The sequence below is a fragment of the Argopecten irradians genome, chromosome 2, assembly GCF_041381155.1.
Source record: "Argopecten irradians isolate NY chromosome 2, Ai_NY, whole genome shotgun sequence".
Lineage (NCBI taxonomy): Eukaryota > Metazoa > Mollusca > Bivalvia > Pectinida > Pectinidae > Argopecten > Argopecten irradians.
In genome coordinates, this window is record NC_091135.1 from 66,969,902 (window position 1) to 66,996,072 (window position 26,171).

At 33.5% G+C, this 26,171-nt stretch overlaps 1 protein-coding gene across 4 annotated transcripts; it reads right to left on the reverse strand.

The window, feature by feature from the left end:
* Nucleotides 1-295: 295 nt before the first annotated feature.
* LOC138316281 (dehydrogenase/reductase SDR family member 1-like) lies at nucleotides 296-10,023 on the reverse strand. 4 transcript variants are annotated; one of them, XM_069257914.1, is made up of 12 exons: nucleotides 9,521-10,022; nucleotides 8,875-9,019; nucleotides 8,358-8,416; nucleotides 7,363-7,506; nucleotides 6,846-6,925; nucleotides 6,528-6,660; nucleotides 5,424-5,552; nucleotides 4,866-4,944; nucleotides 3,479-3,562; nucleotides 1,124-1,242; nucleotides 1,029-1,091; nucleotides 296-996 (listed from the first exon to the last, which is right to left on the reverse strand). In XM_069257914.1, the coding sequence occupies exons 2-11, from the start codon at nucleotides 8,978-8,980 to the stop codon at nucleotides 1,074-1,076; spliced, it is 951 nt and encodes a 316-aa protein (XP_069114015.1). In that variant the 5' UTR covers nucleotides 8,981-9,019; nucleotides 9,521-10,022; the 3' UTR covers nucleotides 296-996; nucleotides 1,029-1,073. The 4 variants fall into 4 exon arrangements, with proteins under 4 accessions (XP_069114015.1, XP_069114012.1, XP_069114014.1 ...); XM_069257911.1 differs by having other exon boundaries at nucleotides 296-1,091; nucleotides 9,521-10,021; XM_069257913.1 differs by having other exon boundaries at nucleotides 296-1,242; nucleotides 8,875-8,998; nucleotides 9,521-10,023.
* Nucleotides 10,024-26,171: the final 16,148 nt, after the last annotated feature.

A 26,171-nucleotide genomic window follows, 5' to 3' on the forward strand; every position in this document is an offset into this window, starting at 1 on the left:
GTTAGTTCGTTATAACTATTAACATTATTACTCTCCAGTCACATTCCGTTAGTTCGTTATAACTATTAACATTATTACTCTCCAGTCACATTCCGTTAGTTCGTTTATTAATAACATTAACATTATTACTCTCCAGTCACATTCCGTTAGTTCGTTATAACTATTAACATTATTACTCTCCAGTCACATTCCGTTAGTTCGTTATAACTATTAACATTATTACTCTCCAGTCACATTCCGTTAGTTCGTTATAACTATTAACATTATTACTCTCCAGTCACATTCCGTTAGTTCGTTATAACTATTAACATTATTACTCTCCAGTCACATTCCGTTAGTTCGTTATAACTATTAACATTATTACTCTCCAGTCACATTCCGTTTGTTCGTTATAACTATTAACATTATTACTCTCCAGTCACATTCCGTTAGTTCGTTATAATAATTAACATTATTACTCTCCAGTCACATTCCGTTAGTTCGTTATAACTATTAACATTATTACTCTCCAGTCACATTCCGTTAGTTCGTTATAACTATTAACATTATTACTCTCCAGTCACATTCCGTTAGTTCGTTATAACAATTAACATTATTACTCTCCAGTCACATTCCGTTAGTTCGTTATAACTATTAACATTATTACTCTCCAGTCACATTCCGTTAGTTCGTTATAACTATTAACATTATTACTCTCCAGTCACATTCCGTTAGTTCGTTATAACTATTAACATTATTACTCTCCAGTCACATTCCGTTAGTTCGTTATAACTATTAACATTATTACTCTCCAGTCACATTCCGTTAGTTCGTTATAACAATTAACATTATTACTCTCCAGCCACATTCCGTTATAACTATTAATATTGTCTTCTTTGTTAAGTTTAACATTGGTACGTGACTATAAGAAAGTGTTAAAACGTGTTGCTGGCCTGTGCTTACATAATTAAAACTCATTGCCGACCTGTGCTTACATAATTAAAACTCATTGCCGACCTGTGCTTACAGCATTAAAACTTATTACCGACCTGTGCTTACAGCATTAAAACTTATTACCGACCTGTGCTTACAGATTAAAACTTATTGCCGGCCTGTACTAACAACATTAAAACTTATTGCCGGCTTGTGCTAACAACCACTTTGGCAGATACAGAAATCCTGGAGTCCATTTTCCCATCCAAGACGTTTTTGGATTTTGGCCAATTAAAAACCTCAGTTGTCGAATTGAAGGTGGCTGACGACCTAAATAAATAAAATATGAAGCATTAAAACATCTTGTCAAGATGAACTTGCTTGTCTTTATTAAAAAAACCTCTTAAATCAATTTGGTATTGTGTTTGTCATATCTGGAAATTAAACATTTCGATTATCTCGTAAAATTCAAATAACATATCTCTGGATTCCCAGTAAGGTTTCTCTTTACTCCGAACTGGACACATATTTTACACATTTGATATTTGTTGAGAGAGGAGGATCCTCCCACATGCAATGCACGTGCTTCTCTTCTCACAGTGGTGCATATTTTAAAGCAATATACGGATTTTAATCACATAAGGAGATTAGTATTATGATGTACATTATGACATGTACACTTTGTTCCAAGAGATATAATTGTATTTTCAGTTATCTCAAAGAAAGAGCTATTTTCAACAAAATATGGACGTTTTCCTATCTTATCCTATCAACTTAACTTTTTATCGTTTCATAAACCTAGTGTATGATTTTTCCCACGTGTTTTACCACAATTAATCTTTTTATAAAATAAAAATTTACAACCCGTATTTTAGATCTAAATTGTCCATGTCTTATTCTGATAGATGTAATTATTATGAATCCTTTATTAAAATCTTTTAACTAATTCTTTGACTTGTAGTTTGACCCTAAATGACCTTGGCTGTCGATGGGCCGTTAAAACTCAAACAAACTGTAAATGTCTAGGTGTCTTAATCAAAATTATCGTCATATAGAAGAACTGACTATTTTGTCAAAGAGCTGTAGATATTTTGTTAATATATCGTCGAGTTATATATCAAGAAAGAATACATTTTAAGAAATAAATTAAACTAAAAAACTATAATCATTAAAGTCCCGTCCCCACGAAGCTGCAGTAAATGTGGCGTACTGGCTCAAGCAGTCATTTGTGCTTCTCGGACCAGAACACTAGTAAGAATACTATTTGACTTCTAACTTATATCAATACCAGTTTTCTTTCCTTTAGAAGTCATCGCGGCCATCTTGGATTTCTCGAGGAAGCTTCAAACCCTTATTGTACTATCAACAATTACCAGGATATTTTAAAATCGGTTCATCGGTTTTTAAAGAAATCTCGGGTTTTACCAATTGGGAATGGACGAACAGACATACACGGATGTTACTATAGGGCTTCTATGTAGGTTCGTAATCTAAATATTTCACAAAGACAGAAGGATACAGAGGATACATGAGATATAACTAATCATAGTAGCTAAAAAATAACGAAATACAAGGTGAAATCTGCTGAGAGAAAAAATAAAAATAATTCTGGAAAGTATCAAGCGGATGGTATTGCAAAAACACTTGCTCACCATGAAGTTAAGAGTTTCAGTGTTTCGGACGTTCTAAAACCTTAAGTATGGAGTACCATATGACAAACGCATACTATCTGCTTTGTTTTGCTAAAATACTTAACGTGACACATTATCACCGACATTGATGACGTTCAAGTGTTGTCGGACCAAAGCTTCGACATTTTTTCTTCATAGTGAAACAATAGGCTGTGAAACATTCACGGATCTGATGCTGGAATTTATCTTACTGCAAGGTATGAAGATAAACGTTATCATACTTACGTAACAGCGAGTCTATGAGTAATGACAATGTGTGTTTCAATGTAGATCAAATGACATTTTTGGGGGGATGGGGGAGGGGGTAAATCGGGGAGTCAGAGATTGGGTTTGCTACAACGGCTCTTCTAAATTAGGTTAATATTTCGTAATTTGTATAATCCTTTTAATATGGCAATGGGATTCCAATCTTTTATATAAACTTCCCATTGTGAAATGTAGAATATGCCAGGGCCAGATAATAATATTTAATATATTAAAAACTGTTGAAGACTATATCTAAACTCCAAGTAATTGGAATTTATTTTACATACTTAGTGTTTCAACAAATTATTCATTCTCAATATATACTCTTTGAGAAGCGGTAGTCGAATAGCTTGACATTTTAAGGTTCCCCTCCCCTATAAATTGCAGGCTATAGATGTTTATTAGTTCTGTAGTTTTGGCGTATTATCAATGTCAGTCAACGCACTGTAGTATTTCATTAGATCATCTAAATATGGTGAACAGCTACTTCCGCTATACGAGCTATATCAATAGCATAATCAAAGTTTAATTTGCAAGGCTACAAACAGTGGGAAAAGCGCTCAAATGTGTGCATACAGTATACATATAATACAAATGGTTTAGATTAATATTAAAGATGTATTGTTTACCGTCGATGTCTTTGAAGCCATACTCGTACGCCAGGTCACTCGTCAGTAGAATCTTGCCCGACTTCTTACTGACAAGGTTTTTATCTGCAAACCAAGAGCAAATATTTAGAAGAAACACTCTACACTTTCGTTCATCGACCACGCACACAGCTCGAGGAAGCTGCACAAAAGGGTTTGTGGTTTTCCCTGTACCTAATTTTAATATACCAGCATTCAACACGTCTCAATCATGATCCACGATTCAGATGTAGATAGTGTTAAAACATATCGCAGCTCTGATTTTAAGAAAATATCTTCATATAAAATACACCCTCCCCCTAGCAATGAATCATCAATTCATACAGCAATATAGCGGTACTGCTATCTTAAGACTGCTCGAAAATCTTTATAATTAATATACATTACCTTGATTTTACGAGTACTTTGTATCGCTGCCATTGTTGTGTCACATTAGAAATAGTTCCCCAAGTTATAATTTAGAATTGATGTTAAAAGTTGGAAATAACTAAGTGCTGACAAGATAGAAGTTTTACTCATAAAAATGACCAAGAAGGTAGTTACATTTAAGATATAATTGTTTACGCATTTGCACTATGGTTTTACATTTCCATGTTTGTATTCCATGTATTGTATTGTTATAAATCAGTAGATTCATTTTACCTTGGAGATAGCATACAATGTTTTATACAAACTCGAGGTGTTTGCATTGGATGGCTCTCTATTCGTTCAAACTTGACTGATATTTTCAGTGTACTTAGAATGAATAAGGTATCTGTATAGGGGGAAGGGCAGTTGGTGCTTCTCAAAACGAACTCCAAAACCGCAGTTTTGTAAATATTCACGTCTGACAAATTATGAATATCAAACCACAGCTTTTTATATTGCTATTAGTATAACACTTCTCCAGCCAATCAAAATCAGCTCTAACATTTGATGGTGCCTTGATGGCGATCGACACGTTTATGCTTAATATGAAATGACGGAATACTGATTTGGAATTATGTAACTGACAACACCCCTCACGAGTCAGATGGTTTCATAATTCATGTCTGGCGGTACATAACACTGAATTATTTCGGTCAAACCAGCATTTTTGCAACCAGATAAATATTCAAAATTACACATTTTATTTCTACACCTGTTTACGAAGAACTAATACAGTTCTTCAGTGTTTCTTTGTTCATAAATGAAACTTGTGATTACTGTAAATGCTCCGGAGGCCATTGCTCATGAAATCGACACCTGATTGAGTTCTTTGGATAAAATGCCAAATTTTGATCATGCTTTCAAAGAGCCAGCCAGATTGCCATGTAATTAGAGGCATATGACGATGTTAACTGTACAATCTCTTTACTGGTTGCCGATATTTCAAAGTTAAACGTTTTACCTGCTAGTAAATTTACAATGGCTTTCCCAGCATATTCTGTCGTTTCTCCTTCGGCAAAATTGATTCCAGAATTTTCTTTCTGAAAACATGAACGTGAATACCAGAACTATGATTATTGCTTGTGCTTGTGTAAATCTCAGTCCAAACATAGAAAAAACGCACGGGAAAAACTTTCCAGTTCGCTATCCCTGAAATGACTTATATAGTTGTTGCATTGTTTTCTATGTATAATTATGTTGGATGGAAGTGGAAATGGTTCCGAAAGCATTACACTTTTAGTTTAACCTTGTTCACGCGACTAACGTTAAGTAATTGCCATGATATTGAGAGTGGGCTTAATGAATATTTATCTTTTTTATTCTGATGTTATTTACATTTTCCTTCATGATAAGTCCGAACTCAGAGTACTTGATTTCTTTCAAGTTAATAACTTATTGATTTAAGATTAGAAATAAACAGTGTCTAGAGTCAGGTTCTGCAGAAGTAATCAAGACAACTTAGTAAGCACTCTCATGTAATAATGTCAGATATGTTACGCAGAATTCTTTACTCTCGTACCGTGGATAGGTGACCTGATTCCGCCAGCTGGCTGACGACCTCCGTACGAACAGGTCCTGGCCACAGACTCACAAACGCTACATTGTGACGTCTCAGTTCTACTGCACAATCAGCGGCCATTCTGTCGCACTAGCAACGAAACCAGTGAGCATATTAGTAATACAAATGCGTGAGTAGCATATTAGTAATACAAATGCGTGTATAATTTCCACAAGTCATTTAAGACGATAATTTGAGATAAAATATTTTGAATGGAATTTAAAAGTTGATATTATACATCATATATGTCATTATAAATAAATTGTTTACAAAACTCCGGTATCTATATAAAACATATATTTCACATAAAAAAAATAAGTTAATACTTATATTTACATTATGTACTCAACGTGAAGGTCTCTGCTTAAAATCCTTGAAGTTAGACTAATAAAATCGAATTAGCATCGATCGTTTAATCCAAAAGATGGAACAGTCATTTTGAGGGCAATCAGTTAACGTGTCACGTTAACATTAGTGACGTCACGTAATGGATATTAAACATATCACCATATGTCATGTACTTCACTTTGACTTGGTTAGTTTATATATTAATTGTGCGAATGTAAATAAATTGAAAGTAAAAATGAATGGTACGAAGGAGACTCATCAGAAATCAATCGGACACAATTTTCTATACTTTTTTGTAGTTTTTTTATGCGTATAAATGTATTTATATATTACTTTTGTCTAAAACAAACATAACGACCATCCTTAATATCTACCATACCACTCACAAGGCGTCAAGTTCACAATTTGTAGACCTGCCGTATAGTTTTCCTACAAAAGAACCTTCAAATTTATATGTGAAAAAAATAAATTCTCTTTGTGAATTTTATGTTTTATACAGTTAAGTTTTATTACCAAGAATGTAAGTTATATAAAACAAGTAAGAAATAATGCATACAAACGTTTTAATAATGATTTTCATAATCATTAATTTGCTCCATTAGCAGTAATAGGCACCAATCGCAGCTCTAAAGACGACACCATTATCTGTCTAAAAGTATTTCGAGCTAAATGTTGATAAGAAATCTAAAATGTACAATCTAATTAACTAATACCTACGGCTTCTTTGCCCACTCCATAGGGGATGTTGAAGAGGTATTTGAGTCCTCCCCCTGATGATATATTGACAATCAGTCCGGACTTTCGGGGCACCATCAGACGGGCCGCGTGGATAGCACACATATAGTGGTTCCTAAATCGGAAATAGTATAAACCATACGAAAGTAATTTAACATTTAACCATTTGTGATTGCTATATTAAATTAAGGTATTACCGTTAACCACACTCATACAATTTTCAATTATTAGATTATTTTGAGCATAATGGTAATGACTATATGTGATAAACGGCTATATATAGTATATAGGTATACACACCTCAGCCCAACGTTATTGACATTGTCCCACATAGACATAGGCTGGTCCCAGAACGGCGTGCCCTTGTGTTCGGATATCATCTAATAAGATAAGTTGTAATTCATTAAAAATGATCAGAGCAGACATTCGATTTGTTTGATCATGGGTAACTCACGGCTTTACCGGTATCCTCTATACAAACATATCATCAGAGAAGATATTTCATTTCAACATTTTCAGTTCTTTCTGTTAATGATTCCATGACATTGCCAGTTGTGTGTTTACACTACGTCAGTGTACGTATTTTTAAGAAATGAAAACGCTTCTGTCGCTCCAATTCTGCCAGAAATTTCAATTTCCTCCACATAAAACACAATTGTAAGGATACGAAATTACATAATAATAACACTATTTTGAGATTTTCTGAAATGTACTCTTCAAGGTTAAGTATAATGTAGACCTATTCCTTTCAATAGCACAGTTTGATACTTTCAAAAAGCTTCTTTCATCACTGGTATCGTTTATTAAGATTAATCACCTTAACAGCAGAGTAGGCATTGTTGACCAGTAGATCAAGCTGGCCATCATGTTGTTTACTAATGGTGTCAAACAATGTTGCGATATCCTCATCTTTTGAATGGTCACATTGTACAGGGATACATTTCCCTCCTCGTTCTTCAACCTACAAACAAAGTCAAAGTTAAATAGAGTAGGCTAGATCTACATACAAGTAAAAATACAATTGATAAGAGAGGACTCGATTTACATACAAATAAAGTCACAATTAATTAAAGACTCTTTTTATATACAAATAAAAATACAATTAATTAGAGAAGACTCGATTTTCATAGAAATAAAGTCACAGTTCATTAGAGAAGACTCGATTTACATACAAATAAAGTCATAATTATTTAGAAAAGACTCTATTTACATACAAATGAAAATACAATTAATCAGAAAAGAATCGATTTACATACAAATAAAGTCACAGTTAATTAGAGAACACTCTGTCTTTATACAAATAAAATTACAGGTAATTAGAGAAGACTAATTCTACATACACAGAAAGCCACAATAAATTAAAGAAGACTAATTCTACATACACAGAAAGCCACAATAAATTAGAGAAAACTAATTCTACATACACAGAAAGCCACAATAAGAAAGCCACAATAAATTAGAGAAGACTAATTCTACATACACAGAAAGCCACAATAAATTAGAGAAGACTAATTCTACATACACAGAAAGCCACAATAAATTAGAGAAGACTAATTCTACATACACAGAAAGCCACAATAAACTAGAGAAGAGGATTATTGAAATGTATCGCTGATATAGCTTATGTCATAAATACATATGAAGGTAGAAATTTAAATTTCTTCATATAGTATGCACACAAATGTGTTTGTCAATAAATAACTACATTTGTTTTCAAATTATGATTTTAAAAAAGTTGTAATTAACTTATATATGTTTTATCCGTATAGCACATGTGTTACGGTGTGATGAATATGTAGTAATTATAAGTACCTCTCGAGCTGTATCCGTGAGTGAACCAGTGACGTCACCGGAACTCTTAAGAGTCCTACCTATTAATCAATGAGGATCACAAACTATCAATTATCACCAGACATTACACAATATATATATCTATACAGGATAAATATAGCACATTATTCATAACGAAGATGATTTTCTTCTCAGTAGGTGAACACCAATATTTTATAGATATATCAGTATAGGTGAATGACATTTTGCAATGGTGTAAGTACAGACGACCGAATAAAGACACTAAGGTTTCAAATCAGGATAACGAACAAAACATTTACCTTCCTGTTTTACAGCTTACGCATTCATGAACTAATTTGATTAAAATGATATTTCCATAGCGGAACATAATAATAAAACAAACTAAAACTCGACAAGCTACGGTTAACATAACATGTATTTTGGGACATTTATGGACCCTAGCATTGTAGACAGGACATGTTATTCTAACTTTACCTAACTGAATGCACCATACACCTTGTGTGTCACGTCAACATACCTGTTATGTAAACTGTGGCCCCAGCCTTCCCTAGCTGTAGTGCTATCCCCCTCCCGATCCCTCGGGTCGCCCCAGTCACGACACACACTTTTCCGTGTAAGGACATGGTTTGGTCTTGTATTATCTGTTGTTGGTATAGGTAAGTCTGGTAATGTAAGGTAGGACTTTTATAGACCTAACAAATATCATTTCGTGAGTGTCTGAAATAAGGGTCTCCCTAACTGATCAACAGTATTACATGGGTATTATAAACATTTGTTGACATACAGGTACAATGCTGTTAAAGCAAACTGGTTCGGTGAAACAACCACAGTCTTAAAATCATCGCATTCCATTTTACTTTGAATCGTTCTGGGTGTATAATTATTTTTATTCATATCAACGACCGCTATAGGCCTATATTCCGTGATGGATTTGCTTTCAAGTGGCGTCATATGAGTTATTTTACGTACAGGTGTATTTAAACGCCTCAAACCAGATTGCACATAATTTGTTTTCCACAAAATAACCTAGGGTGTTAAAAATAGCTGAAGAATACACGCCAGGCGTGGCGAAAAAGACTTAATTTTAGATAACCAGAAAGTTTTTGAAACGTTCAATATCCATTTCTGTACTATTCAAACTTGGTTAATTAACATTGACTTACCTGTAGTGTGTGATTGTCGTGTATAATTATCAGCTATACCTGTCACTGTAATCCGTTGACTGTTAAATGACACCACATGTGTGTCACGGATACTGAATCGGTATAGAATTTCTGTACAAACGTACACAAAATACAAACGTCATGGTTACTTCAAAGTATGTGGGTGAATGATATGAGGAAAATCTCTTTCCGTTTATCTTCCTCGCAAGAGGGTGTGTGTTGACTGATAGCTGACTGTGTGTCTCGTCAAGTAAAACAATCATAAACTATTCAGATTAGGAGATGTATGTGTATCGGTTAATAACACTTAAACATTCCTTAATCACAGTAAGGTGACACACTTTTCTGAATTTGTAAAAGTCGTATTGCAAAGAAATAGAATACTACTGCTGATTTGCAATTTATGTTGCTTCCCTATATAGGTTCTTATTGCGGATTATGTATTACTTGTTTCATTTTGACATGATTGAGTGTGTAAAATGCATGTGAATACATTTAATAGTTTGAATTAGTGCGTCATATTGGATATGTCTGTAACCCAATGTATATTACACATCAATGTATGTCAAACATCAGACGTGTATATTTATTGTTTATGTTTTTATTGTTAGTATATTAATTGCTAGTATTTTATTGTAACTATATTTATCGTAAGTATATTTATCGTAAGTATATTTATTGTTAGTATATTTATTGTTAGCGTTTTTATTGTTAGCGTTTTTATTGTTAGCGTTTTTATTGTTAGCGTTTTTATTGTTAGCGTTTTTATTGTTAGTGTATTTTATTATGAGTATATTTATTGTTAGTATTTATTGGGTAATTTGTTGAGTAGTAGATTTGTTGTTAGTATTTATTGTGAGTAGATTTGTTGTTAGTATTTACTGTGAGTAGATTTGTTGTTAGTATTTATTGTGAGTAGATTTGTTGTTAGTATTTATTGTGAGTAGATTTGTTGTTAGTATTTATTGTGAGTAGATTTGTTGTTAGTATTTATTGTGAGTAGATTTGTTGTTAGTATTTATTGTGAGTAGATTTGTTGTTAGTATTTATTGTGAGTAGATTTGTTGTTAGTATTTATTGTGAGTAGATTTGTTGTAAGTGTTTTTTATTGTTAGTATATTTATTGTGAGTAGATTTATTGTTAGTATTTTTATTGTTAGTGTATTTTATTATGTGTATATTTATTGTTAGTATTTATTGTGAGTAGATTTGTTGTAAGTGTTTTTTATTGTTAGTATATTTATTGTGAGTAGATTTATTGTGAGTAGATTTGTTGTAAGTGTTTTTTATTGTTAGTATATTTATTGTGAGTAGATTTATTGTGAGTAGATTTGTTGTAAGTGTATTTTATTATGAGTATATTTATTGTTAGTATTTATTGTAAGTGTTTTTATTGTGAGTAGATTTGTTGTAAGTGTTTTTATTGTTAGTATATTTATTGTTAGTATTTTTATTTTTAGAATTGTAATAAACATAGGACTTTGTATTTACCTGTAATGTTTATAATCTGGCCATTTGCTATGTGCGTGTGTGTCATGAGAGATTCTGATTGTTATTTAGAGTTTGAGATACCAAAATACTGTGCATGGGAACTGTTGGGAAGTCAGGGCATAGATTTGACGTATACCTAGTGTGTAAAGTGTGCAAAGATGTTGAGAATTATATACATTATTTCATTGAATGTAAACATTTCAATGAATTGTGGAATTTAGCTCTTAGCATATTTAAAATATTTGATTATAGTATCAATATGAGAAAACCCAAACATATTATATATGGTTATAAAATCAACCAAAGAAATTGTTATGATATAAATATTATTTTAATTATAATAGGTTATACGATTTATAAAGTATATCACATGAGTGAACAGAAAACTAAGATAGTAAATGTTATGTCAGTATTCAAATTCGAACTGAAAAACATGAAATCGAAAAAAGCATAAATCCAGAATGCTAAACGCATTCATACAAAGTTTAGAATGATGTTTTGGTTCAGTGCGGAGACTGGTCAATTGTACCGACTGCTTACGTAGATGTGGATAGAGTTGATATGACCAACACTGACACTTAGCTCTTGGTATGATTGACAGTCTATCGGTGACTAATATGGTTTGTTTTGGTTTAATACTACTATACATGTAAGTGAAAAGAACTATAACAATAACATATTAAACATGAATGTGAAAAAAAAAGAAAATAAATAATTGTGAAGCACAATGATGAGAAGAAGAAAAGTGTACGTCAGTATTCAAATTCGAACTGAAAAACATGATTTCCAAAGGAAAAAAACATAAGTCGAGAATGTTAAACGCATTCATACAATGGTTTGAATGATGTTTGGTTTCAGTGCGGAGACTGGTCAATTGTACCGACTGCTTAAGTAGATGTGGATAGAGTTGATATGACCAACACTGACACCTAAAAGGTCTCGGTAAAATTGACCGGTCTATCGGTAACTGGTATGATTTTTTATCACCATTTAAATTGTTTTAGTTTTGCTAACACTACCATATATGAAAATGTATAATTGAACAGAACAATAGTAATAACGTATTAAACATGAGTGGTGAATAAAAAGAAAATAAATTATTGTGAAACACAATGATGAGAAAAAAGAGAACGTTATGAAAATCGACAAAAGTAGAAATAAAAGTTGGTAAGTATATATATATATATATATATATCACATAAAAACGTGTGATTTGTGCATGTATATGTATATATGTATGAATGAGTATATGTGTGCGTGTATGTATGTATGTATGTATGTATGTATGTATGTATGTATGTATGTATGTATGTATGTATGTATGTATGTATGTATGTATGTATGTATGTATGTATGTATGTATGTATGTATGTATGTATGTATGTATGTATGTATGTATGTATGTATGTATGTATGTATGTATGTATTGTATGTATGTATGTATGTATTGTATGTATGTATGTATGTATGTATGTATGTATGTATGTATGTATGTATGTATGTATGTATGTATGTATGTATGTATGTATGTATGTATGTATGTATGTATGTATGTATGTATGTGTATGTATGTATGTATGTATGTATGTATGTGTATGTATGTATGTTTGTGTGTGTATGTATGTATGTATGTATGTATGTATGTATGTATGTATGTATGTATGTATGTATGTATGTATGTATGTATGTATGTATGTATGTATGTATGTATGTATGTATGTATGTATGTATGTATGTATGTATGTATGTATGTATGTATGTATGTATGTATGTATGTATGTATGTATGTATGTATGTATGTATGTATGTATGTATGTATGTATGTATGTATGTATGTATGTATGTATGTATGTATGTATGTATGTATGTATGTATGTATGTATGTGTGTGTGTGTGTGTGTGTGTGTGTGTGTGTGTGTGTGTGTGTGTGTGTGTGTGTGTGTGTGTGTGTGTGTGTGTGTGTGTGTGTGTGTGTGTGTGTGTGTGTGTGTGTGTGTGTGTGTGTATGTATGTATGTATGTATGTATGTATGTATGTATGTATGTATGTATGTATGTATGTATGTATGTATGTATGTATGTATGTATGAGTGTGTGTTGGTGTGTGTGAGTGTATGTGAGTGGGTGTGAGGCTGTGTGTGTGTTTGTGAGTGTTATGCAAGTTTATGCAAACATTTAAAGATGCTCCACCGCTGACAAATGGTATTTTTTTCACTATCAAAAACAGAAGACGACGATTTAGTATTTTTCTTCAGTTGCAAAAGTTACCTACTTTACACCATTACCACTATTGAAAAGTTTGAACTTCTAATTTTACTTCAAGTTAAAAATATGAAAAATAATTAATTGCATCCCGAAAAAATTCCGTGGAACTATATCCTATATGGAATGAAGTACTGATTGCGCATGTACTAAAGGCGAAAGAAATTATTTTATATCATTTTTTGTGTTAATTAGGCATATATATACACGATTTAACACCAACAAGGACATAGTCATTCAGATCCCCCGCCAATGGAGATATCAAAGCTGAAGAAAGTTTGATGTGCATGAAAAAAAAAAACAGGAAAAAGGAAGTTGAGCTAAATAAAGATGGAGTATAATTCAAGTAGAGCGGGGCTGCAATTGTTGAATCAGGTATACAGCCTTAACATTTATATAAGACTATATACACAAAGATGGGTGGAGTTTTGCAAAGTAACATTTACCATTTACCATGATATTTTCAGCAATGTTTCCATGGTAACGGAAGAAGTGCAAAAAATGAAAACCTAAAAATAGCAAAAGGTACTACTAGACAATAAAAAGAATGTGTCTATGAAGTTTCGTGGAAATATCTCTGCTGGTTTTAGAGTTATGCTGCGGAAACGAACCTGGTACAAATATATAATGTTTTCAGCAATGTTTCCATGGTTACGGAAAAAGTGCAAAAAATGAAAACCTAAAAATAGCAAAAGGCACTACAAGACCATAAGAACAATGTGTCTATGAAGTTTCATGGAAATATCTCTGCTGGTTTTAGAGTTGTGCTCCGGAAACGATTCTTACACAAAAATCTGCCATTTTCAGCAATGTTTCCATGGTTACAGAAAAAAGTACAAAAAGTGAAAACTTAAAATAGCAAAAGGCACTACTAGACCACAAGACAAATGTGTCTATGAAGTTTCGTGGAAATATCTCTTCTGGTTTTAGAGTTATGCTCCGGAAACGAACCTGGTACAAAAATATGATATTTTCAGCAATGTTTCCATGGTTACGGAAAAAATGCAAAAAATGAAAACCTAAAAATAGCACAAGGCACAACTAGACCATAAGACCAATGTGTGTATGAAGTTTCGTGGAAATATCTCTACTGGTTTTAGAGTTATGCTCCGGAAACCATTCGTACGAACGGACAGACGGATGGACGGACGGACGGACGGACGGACGGACGGACGACGGACGCCGCACCATGACATAAGCTCACTGGCCCTTCGGGCCAGAAGTGCTAATAATACAAAGTAACTTATTTTGCTTTTGGTGCATGCGCATTCAGAACTTCATTCTATATAGAACATAGTGCTACGGAATTTTTTCGGAATGCAATTAATTATTTCTTATATTTTTGTCTTGAAGTAAAGTTAGAAGCTCAAACTTTCCAACGGTGGGAATGATGTAAAGTTAGTAACTCTTGTAACTGACGAAAAATACCAAATCGTCTGATCCTGTTTTTGATAGTGAAAAAATACCATTTGTCAGCGGTGGAGCATCTTTAATCAAGTTATTTTACGTCAAAATAGACTTTCGTCAATCTGAAGGACTCATTCATACTTGTATAATTTGATTCTCACCCTTAAACTACGACCTGTGAAGTGTAACTGAGGTATTATCGTCAGGTTATGCGCGACTACGTACCTGAGTTGTCTGACTCGCGGGCGCCATCTTTGTTTACGTAGTGACTAATTATATAAGTAATATAATAAGGATAAGTAAAGTCTTGCTAAATAACTTATTATACTATGTAGTTATATTGCACGAGTGATATGGAAGAATGTTGTATCAATTTGCGAGATCGATGTATTGTGTATCGCATAAATTTAGAGTAAAGTCTGCGAACTGTACTTTGTGTCAGTGTACTTCCGGTACTATAATAGCTACTATACGTAAGTGCAGGACAAGTTAGTAGAAACAATGTTATTGTGTTAATTCTGACGGACCCGTCATATTTTAGTATTTATTGTGTATAAATTAATCGTAGGTTAAACGAACAAGCGATAGGCCATTATTTAGATAATTTGCCATGTTATTGATTTTATTGTCAGGCGAAGAGATTATTGTACGGCACCGTACAAGCGGTGATTGGTCAGATTCGGTCTTGTGATCTCTGGAAAGTTTATACAAGCCCGCGAATTCAACTGTCATGTCAGATTTGCTCAGCCAGCGACAGCATCATATACTGATACAGCAATGTACTTATAACATATGTATTGATTACGAAAATGGCGATGTTTAGCTATTAGCGGTGGTTTGTTTAACGTACATTATACCATAGTGAAACATTGTTTTGTATATATATACTTTCCTTATTTCGATAGTGCAGCTCATACTAACAACTCATACTAACATACAAATGTAATAATAGCATGTACTGCTATTATTTGTTTGACAGGATTCGACTTCAAAGAAATATAAAAACAAAATTAACTGTATTTGAACCTTGCAGTGCGAATTACGCTTTAAACAGTAATGCACGGCTATGACAAATAGATAATCATTTCAATTATCATAAATTCTACAGATATATTTTAGTACAGGACCGCTTGGTATCAAAAATGATACAAACTGGCCATATGTTTCATCAAGAAACATAGTTTGTTTTCGAAAATGTACTAGCAGCTTATGACTAATGGGTAACCAAGTTGAATACTAGCAATGGAGTTTTTGATACACTGCACTAGGATATGTACGCTATCGCTGATGTGTCCTTTATGATTTATTAGTTAATGTTGATACATTGTAAAGGGACATAACTCCAATAGGCTTGTCTAAAATTATATAGCTTTAAAGTTATATAGATATTTACTTTTTTCTTCTTTAATCTATTGAAAACCATAAGTTTTGATGAATTCAAAAGCTGTGAAAATCATTAAAATAGCTTCAGATGCCTTAAAAACGTTAGTAACTAAAATATGTAAATATAAAGATTTTTAGCAGTACTGACGAAATACTTTTCAACTGATATTTGTACATGTAAAATTAAAACCTATTGCTTGAAAGTTCTCAAAATGTTAACGTTAGGTGATGAATAACATATTAAAAGCTCATCTTAATTCGTGATTATGAAAAATAAAGCACATATAACTTTAAATGAGCTGTAAAACAATTCAACAACTTTATGAATATACGATTTTAAACAAGAAAGAAAGAAAACCGTTGTCTTCCAACAGCCTGACTTAATATAATACACGAGCTGTACGAGGAAGTGTAATGGAATACCAGTTGATCTGATTGAATAAGGACCACGCTTCAAACATTAATCCGGCAAGAAAGAAACAGGAAAGGACCAATCACACAAAATTTGCTATTTGTATAACGTACACTGTCTTCAATATCTCGTCCTTCTGTCCAGTAACTGTCACTGAAGAATTTAGGATAATAGGACATATCCGATACTGGTGTTGCTAAAAGGTCCGCTTTGACTGTTGTCTGTTGTAATCGCACTAATTGTTAGTATCTTATAAATAACATAGATATACATTGTAGGATAGTGTCCAAAACAAGGAATATTCATTCTCAAATATAGCTTGTTCAAACATCACATCGATGTCATATATAGTAGAACATTTTTATTATCATCAATATTCTAACAACCCTCAAATAATTCATGAAGATATATTTACATTTTTAGTGTTTCGTCACTATATGAATCAACTAACTGACGAAAACAAACATTTGCCTATGAAAACGCTATGAATACAACGATTCTAGTGCATTGATCAGCTGATTTCAAACATCACGCCAGTTTCATGTCAATAAAAAATAGTCCTCCACAATGGTGTAATGTATAATCTCTAATGTGTTGTTTATTGATATTGAATCAACTAAGGTTTACTGTAATAAATCAATCAAATCTTATGTTAACTATATTTCTTGTTTATCGATTTCATTTGCAAAAAAAAGGTCGACCGGAAGGCGGTAGCTTGAAAAAGCGGCGTTGTGAATCGACTTTGGCATCCAGCTGTTCCATTAATCTCGTTTCACGTCGTACATATATATGGGTGTCATAATTTTAAATATAATATAATAACCTTTCAATAATGTTTATTTTCATAAATTAGTTAATATACATTTGAATCAGAATAAGTCTGCCGTTGTAATATTAGATGTCTAATTCATATTAATTTATACTTCAAACTTCATTTTCCAAATACACAACAAAACATCTATCCAAGTAATTTATGTATGTATCAGTCTAAAATCATGCTCGCTCTTTGCAGCTGCATAACAAAATCTAAATGAGTTGTGTGCACATTATCCCAAAAGTGCTGACGTTTTACACGATTAAGCCAGGCCTCGACTTGAGGCCACATTTTGAATTTGAATCCTGTCCACTCTAATAACACTAGAACTGTGGCCACCGCTGTATCAGCCACTGTCAAACGATTTCCTGTCAAAAATTTGTCTTTGGAACTTTTGAAGTATTTCTTCTCGATAATTTCCAGGTGTTTGGATACCTGACGAAGTCCTTGTTCGACCATAGACTCGTTAGCGTCTTCCGGTGATAGTGCGTACTTCTCCAGGAATTGAGGGTAGATGTAGTTGTACCCCACCGCCCTGTTTTAAACAATAAATTTCGGTATTATCATGCTGATTGGTGTATCACTTTTCTTTTGTTACAAAGAAAAATGTATTGCTAGCGAAGATTAAATAATTTTTGTTGCAGCTAAAAGTACTACTTTATAAAATGTGTTCATTTTAAACAAAACCACAGATTGCATATAGGCTATACAAACGAAGGCCCGGTCCCACTTGCGTTAAGGAAGATTTGCGAATGCATTGCGCACAAAATTGGCTGATATTCACTGAGCATACGCAATATTCGTAAATCGTATTTGTATCTGTCGCCCAACATCCGCACACGTCCGTAATTATCCGCAATGGCGTGTTTTTCCGTTCCCAGGATTTTTGAACTGCACAAAATTTTGATTGCGGAAATCATTCGCATTAGATACGCTATTCGCTCGCAATATATACTCAATGCATGCTTATTATATGCGCTGTATATCCGCTGTTATTCGTTGATATCCGCAACTGACAGGGTTTTGCGGCTTTACAGCGAACTGGGACAGTGTGTAAAAGGAATAACGAATCAAAATAATTTGTAGCGAATGTACATTGAGTTCAGCGTGTGTATTGCGTCTGTTTTGCATTTGATTTGAGAATAATTTGCGAATGTATAACAAACGTGTTGCGTAAACCAAAACAACTGCATATTTATGGCACAAATCGACATATTTATCTATTATTTCCAGTCCGTCGAGAAGTACAGGTATAATAATGGGTCCTCGGCAATCCAACAACATATCAATCAAATTGTTTAAGTCATGAAATTAATTCAGACAGAAAAGAAAACGTTTTTACTTTGATTTGAATTTGAAGCAGATTGGACCTTCTTTGTATCTGGAGGATGAAGGATGAAAGTTGCAGCTTGTTTATCTTTGTTGCAGTCGTGTTGTGAAAAGCGATATCGAAAGGCCCGAGCGCACTTCTTTTCCTACCGTAATTCAGATGCCCAACATGCGCAATACAACCGTTCTTTCCGCTACATCTGCGCAATGCATTATTAATAGATTCGTAATATTTCCGTAACAATCGCAATATTTCCGATCTGTTTCCTCAATATTATATATTCGTAATTGTTTGTTACGTATCCGCATTGTTGGATAATCTTACAGATTGTACCCCTCATGGGAGAGCATCCGTTATCGTATTCGTTTTTATTCGTGAAATATCCGCATTTGTTCGTAATAAATTCGCAGAATGTTATTAACAAATCCGTAATTTATACTTGAAAATTTGTTATTTTTAGCCAATTTTGTTGCGGATGACAACGAACGGCCAAAATTTGTAAACTAAATCCATCCGTAATTAATCTGCTCTTCAGTGGGACCGGGCCTAAGAGAATGCAAAAATGAATCATAAATATGTTTAACGGAATTACTCAATTGAATAATGCAATTCCGTTCCACATTTGTCTGCATTGTAAATCGTACCTAGACTAGCGAAATATAATAATTCAGAATAATTTGAGATTTAACAAAGTTAAATAGTTAAGTTTGATAGAAAAGATAACTTTTACTTTTTAATGTTAAAGTCAATTTATTGCGCCATCATTAAACTTGATGTCACATGATATGTTTTACAACTAACATCTAGATTACGTGTTATTTATATGATAGAGGTCACAAAGAATGAAAGATTCTGTGATGTTATACTACTATCTACTGACCTGTGAAGTTCACCAAAAGCCCAATTGATGATAGACTCGTTGCTCATCTGTTGCTGTAGGTTCAGACCAAACCCAGCATAGTCCGTGTATCGCATCGCAAGGTACCGCAGAATGGCGGGTCTGAAAGTTGAGACAATAAAATAAGACATTTTAATGTAAAGTCAATATAAATGCATAAACTAGCACCGTAATCAGCTATGGTAGGTAGGAAGATAACTTCTAAAATCATTGTTTTTTAGATTGAAGAACCAGACGCCCCAGACGAGTTAGAGTTCACAAGTCATAGACGACACGCACTATACAAATCAACATGATATATGTTTGAACACTTGGCTTTATCATTCTTATCCTGTGTTTTTCTCTTAATTTTGGAAGTTGTCCGGAAAATCTACTACTTTTATTTTGTATTCAAGTATTAGCTTTTTGTTCATGTGTTCATATTTTATGTTGGCAGAAACATATTCACTGACACATTCTGCTTGATTGAATTAATCAATATCGCAAAACGTTTTTAAAGCCTTCAGTGCGGTCAAATATGAATAATGATGTAAACTTATCAGTGTCGAGTATAACTTAATCCAATATTCGAAGAAATGTGTTGAATTCAAAAGACAATTTAAAATCTTCAGGATGAAAAATATATTCCACGAGTTTTCATATTATTAAACAGAATACACATTCATCAGAAAAGCAATAAGAATCTTGATAACTGTGAACTAACTTAATAATGGTAATACATCAATTTATTTCGTCGTATTTTATTCCATATCCATAAGACCAATTCAAAACCTAGTTTTATACCTGTGTTGATTTGTGACACTTCAATAAACAATATGGAACTTTAGTATTCCCTTTTGATAAGATCTGCCACCAATTTGTTTCTGAAGTGTTACAAACGTCAGTCAACAGAGTTTTGAACCCATAAAAACTATAATGAAATGGGAATTTAATTAGATTGTGCGACCTTGTAGCTTAGAATCATTTTGATTGCATATTGTCTGCTACGGCCTTTAAATCCCCATTGGGACGCCATGTATCCGTGGCTGTAAGTCCGGGGTTCTTTGGAGGAGAACCCTACGACTCACATAAACAGACCTGTCATTGTAATATGGGATTTAATGTTCGATATGTGTCTAAAATCAGAAATCTTACTTATGAGAAAAGTAATTTCATTTTACAAAAGCTTATAAATCAGTAAATACCCTGTATCCATTAATCTGCTTGTTTGTCAATAAACCGGAACATTAATTACCACCTTTAGAGTGGTATAGTCGAGAATGACGACTGGGAATATGTTTTATTTTGATAACATTTCGCACATGATTGATTTACAGATTGAACTTGATTCAATACAATCTTGAATATACAGGAAATCAATTTGGTATTCATTCTCCTTAAAACCTCGTTAAATTACAATGTGGGCCCCGGTATTTCGTAAATGGTCGTACAACCCACATAATTGTACAGAAGGACGCAGAAGAAGGGTGTGTCTTGTTGCATTGGAGTGAAATTGGTGCATTTCCCCACTATGACAACGGTTGGCCATTAATATGGTGTCGTTTAATGCATTCGTAAAGGAGTAAAATGAGTCACCAATCTCAATATCGATATCATTAAAATACAGCATTGAAACAGATCATAAATAAAATATAATTGTTTGATTCGCCGTATCAAAATGGTAAATTATCTCGGTCATCAAGGGAAATATACATCCAAAGTTTAATGATAATTGAATGTCTGGTAGTGCTCAACATGTATTGGACGATACGTCCCACAATTACCACTGCGATCTGTGCCCCGACAGCTGTTGAAATTCAAACTGGTTTCGATATATTTTGGATGATTGTCAAAAGGTTACAGACATATTATATATTATGTAGCCGTTTGCATGTGTCATATACCAAATCTGTCAGGGAATCATTATACGTGTCTAGTATCATTTTCGTTCTTCCTTGTAAGAAATGTCGCGTTTTTGTCCTTTAGTACAGTATAACACATGCAGTATTGTGTTTTATAGAAGTACAAAACTGGTCCTGTTTGTAGGCAAATGAAGTAGTTGGTTTGGTTTCAGACAATGAATGACATATGAAGATTTCTTTAGATAATTAAGAAATATTAATACTAAGATTTTTAATGATTAAACCAAAAATATTATGAGCATCCCTAATTGTGGAAATGAGAAGTCAGGGTTATTATTACTTTGTGTCTGTGTGCATATTTACTATTATATTCCAACATCATGCTTTTGTTCGATTCCATTTAGTAAAAGAATAAAGGTACTTCTGGAAAATTTTCTTGAACATGTTTTGTTGATGTGATTTGCAGAAACTACCGATATGGCTATTATATGGAGCCAATGGTCGGAATCTGGTACAAATTCAAGCAGTACGAAATACTAGTTCTTCAATTTAAATTTTCAAAGAAAACAAACACAGGTGAAAGTATATAGATTAAGCATTTCACCGGCATTGTCCGTCATAAAAATATGTTCACAAGAGTTGAATTCTCTGTATACTCTGTGTTGTATAGTATACGGGTTAAGAGTTCGTGTGACACAGTGGTATCGGCCATAATCAAAAGGTCATTATAGTCATATTGTACGTTTATTTGTAGACACACAACTGTTCAGGTGGAGGTGTGCTCGATTTATTAGATAAACGAGTATAAGATGTCTAGCATGATGGATTCAATATATGTTAGAGTAATGGATGAAATTGGCAGTCATACACATTTTCTCTTTTGGTAAAGAATTCAAACGATGCAATGAAATATTCAAATCATAATTGAATTGAGTTTAAATTAAAGCTATTAAGTTTCCTATTTTCTTTTTAGCATAAATTGAATGAAAATACATGATTCAAGTTTCGACATGGTTTAGATCGTATAGGAAATCCAAGTTCACGGATACGTCTCTAATGCACATTAAAAGTGGTATCTACAAACTGCTCCTGCACTTGTTTGGACGTGAATCGGTCATATTTTGAATATAAACATTTTTCGTCCTCGACGTTGATACAATATATTATTTTTCATTTCAACAAATTTTATTGCAAAAAATATGCAAATGGATTTGGCAACAGGCAAAGCCTATATTAGCCATCTCCAAACAAATCCGGTATAGTACAATTATCAACAAATATTTTAACATTTAACATTACATTATAAATGAATATTATTATGAGTGTATCTCCCCAACTTATCATAGTAGAAAAATCTAAAAAAAATCTTTTAGTTTCAGATATATATTCTGATATGCATTGCAATAAATATGTATTTTTTTCTTCATCACAATTGTCACAACCATGCAGTAGATTTTTTGTGTTAAAATGCGAGTGGGGGATATTAGAATTATGTATGTTGGTTCTGAGTGATGATCTTTGTTCAATAAATAAAGGACATATGAAAAGATAATGTTCGGCTGTTTCATTACCAAGGCCACAAGAACAAATTGGAGAATCTCTCAAATGATCGCAAAATAGGTCAGAATTTAGATTGCTAGAGGAATTTCTAAGCTGGCACAGAGTAATATTTATAATTCGAGAACCTTTGTTTATAAAGGTATTTGTTATATCAGGTTCCATTTTATTAATGTTAAAAAGGAGTGTTTTAAATTGTGCAACAGTATTAACATTCGATAAGTCAAAGTTTAAAGCGAAAGAATTAAATTCTCTAAAGGTACTTGGAAAAAAACCTAGTATAGTAACTTGCAGTTCTGCACATAGGAATATTAAAATATCTTGTCATCCTTAGTGGATATCTCTCATTTTCAGGCTGATATAAAAATGGTTGTACAGTTTCAATCAAATGCTGTGGAGCAAATCCACGGAGTATCTTAAACATAAGAATAAGTTTGTGTTTTTGACGCCGATCAGAGAGAGATTCCCAAGCTAGTTCTTTATAAAGTATATCATGGGAGGTACCTCTGCGCAATCCTGTTATAATCCTAGCGGCTTCTAAGTGGACAGACTCTAACAGAAGTTTACATTGTTCAGTACAGTTATCCAATAAAACATCAGCATATTCTAAAATAGGTAAAATATTACTTTTATAAATGTTTAAAAGAGTTTTACGTGACACTCTTTTTTTAATGTTTTTAAAATATTTATCCTTTTAAATGCTTTCTGGTATACATAATCTATGTGATGAGTCCATTTACAATCGTCAGAAAGTAAAACTCCTAGGAGGGCTGAAGTTGGTTGCGAGTTCCTAGTTCCTAGTTCCGTTTATAAACGGAACTAGGAACCAGACCCGAGTTCCGTTTAACTTAAACGGAACTAGGAACCAGACCCGAGTTCCGTTTAACTTAAACGGAACTAGGAACCAGACCCGAGTTCCGTTTAACATACATACTGGCCAACGAGCGGAGTTCCGTTTATTAGGATTTCTATCTCTAACTGCATGTTCAATTACCTATTATATACAAGAATCGAACTTAGAGCTTCCATGAATAATACAGTACAGAATTAATCTCCTTAACACAAGTTTCCTTAAACGGATCTGACACCTAGACTCCAGTTCCGTTTAACTTAAACGGAACTAGGAACCAGACCCGAGTTCCGTTTAACATACATACTGGCCAACGAGCGGAGTTCCGTTTATTAGGATTCCTATCTCTAACTGCTTGTTTAATTACCTATTATATACAGGAATCGAACTTAGAGCTTCCATGAATAATACAGCACAGAATTAATCTCCTTAACACAAGTTTCCTTAAACGGATCTGACACCTAGACTCCAGTTCCGTTTAACTTAAACGGAACTAGGAACCAGACCCGAGTTCCGTTTAACATACATACTGGCCAACGAGCGGAGTTCCGTTTATTAGGATTCCTATCTCTAACTGCATGTTCAATTACCTATTATATACAGGAATCGAACTTAGAGCTTCCATGAATAATACAGCACAGAATTAATCTCCTTAACACAAGTTTCCTTAAACGGATCTGACACCTAGACTCAAGTTCCGTTTAATAAACGGAACTAGGAACCAGACCCGAGTTCCGTTTAACATACATACTGGCCAACGAGCGGAGTTCCGTTTATTAGGATTCCTATCATATACAGGAATCGAACTTAGAGCTTCCATTAATAATACAGCACAGAATTAATCTCCTTAACACAAGTTTCCTTAAACGGATCTGACACCTAGACTCCAGTTCCGTTTAACTTAAACGGAACTAGGAACCAGACCCGAGTTCCGTTTAACACAAATACTGGTCAACCAGCCGGATTCCGTTTATTAAAATTTCTACCTGTAATAGGATGTTTAATTACCATTATAATTCTGAAATCGAACGTAAAGCTTCCATGAATAATACAACACTTAATTATTCTATATAACAGAATTTCTTCAGCGGGTTTGACACCTAGACCCCAGTTCCGTTTAACTAAATCGGAACTAGGAACCAGACCCGAGTTCCGTTTAACACAAATACTGGTCAACCAGCCGAGTTCCATTTATTAGAATTTCTACCTCTAATAAGATGTTTAATTACCATTGTAATACAGGAAGCGAACTTAAAGCTTCCATGAATAATACAACATAGAATTTCTTCAACGGGTTTGACACCTAGACCCTGGTTCCGTTTAACTTAAACGGAACTAGGACCCAGACCCGGGTTCTGTTTAAGCTCAAACAGAACTAGGAACCATATTCGAGTTCCGTTCATTTGATCGGAACTAGGAACCAGACTCGAGGTCAGTTTAGAGCCGACGCTTGCATAGATGTGACTTTTTTAGATATATTTTTACAGGAATTGTCTTTGAAATTTCAGGACCATGTAATCAAAGTAAAAATCATTTCAGTGTAGATTTCTTTACACGAAGTCGACAACGAGACCTGTTCTGTTCTGTTTAATATTATGCGGATCTAGGAACCAGTTCCTAGTTCTGTTTAAGCCGATGTTGGCCTATACATTGCCTTTAAAGACTTTAATGAATATCCTGATGCTTAATAGTGCCCCGTATCGCAATACGGGTGCCTTATAGTAATCAGGTTGTCGGTCTATCTGTCCGTCCGTCTGTACGCCCGTCCGTCCGGACGTCCGCCTGTCCTTTTTTAGTTTTTTTTTGTTACCAAGAAGTCTTAAATTGCAGATGTATGTTACCTTAGTGCCCTTGTTCTGCATATTACATTTTTGGGCCAATCGGTCAATATGATGGCCGACAGAGAAACAATTTTGATTTTGGTAGTTGAAGATATTTATCTCTATTAAGCACCAAAGGGATCTGTCTGAAATTTCAGAGGTTGGTTTCCCCTAGGTTCCTAGTTGCGTATAAGGCATTTTTGAACCGATCTATCAACAAGATAGCCCCAAATGGGCCATACAACTCAATCAAACAAAATCAACAAGATGGCCAAGAGGCAGTCATCTTGGATTTTAATATTTATTGTTTAAAAAGCAGAGAAAATATTCCTCTTTCGTCAGACATACATCATTCTTTGGTACGCGCCAAGAATTCTCTAAGATATCTTGTAATATATACTGTCATCAATCATTTCGAAATCGGAGCTTCAATTGTACATTTCATTGTCAAAATATTACTTTTCCTAATCGCAAAGCACCTTGAGCGGGGCATATTTTGACGTGTCAGTGTTCTAGTATTTAACAGTAATCGTCTTCGGAACCTTTAGGAACATATAATCACAGAAAAACTCAATATAGCGTAGAAA

Bases quoted from the DNA above. Each gene is read 5' to 3' on its own strand.
- LOC138316281 (XM_069257913.1), bottom strand. From the start codon at position 8,980: ATGTCCTTACACGGAAAAGTGTGTGTCGTGACTGGGGCGACCCGAGGG. The intron at 7,507-8,357 runs GTACTTATAATT...CTTTGTTTGTAG, and splicing joins TCACGGATACAGCTCGAGAG to GTTGAAGAACGAGGAGGGAA. The intron at 4,945-5,423 runs GTACGAGAGTAA...TCATGTTTTCAG, and splicing joins AATCAGGTCACCTATCCACG to AAAGAAAATTCTGGAATCAA.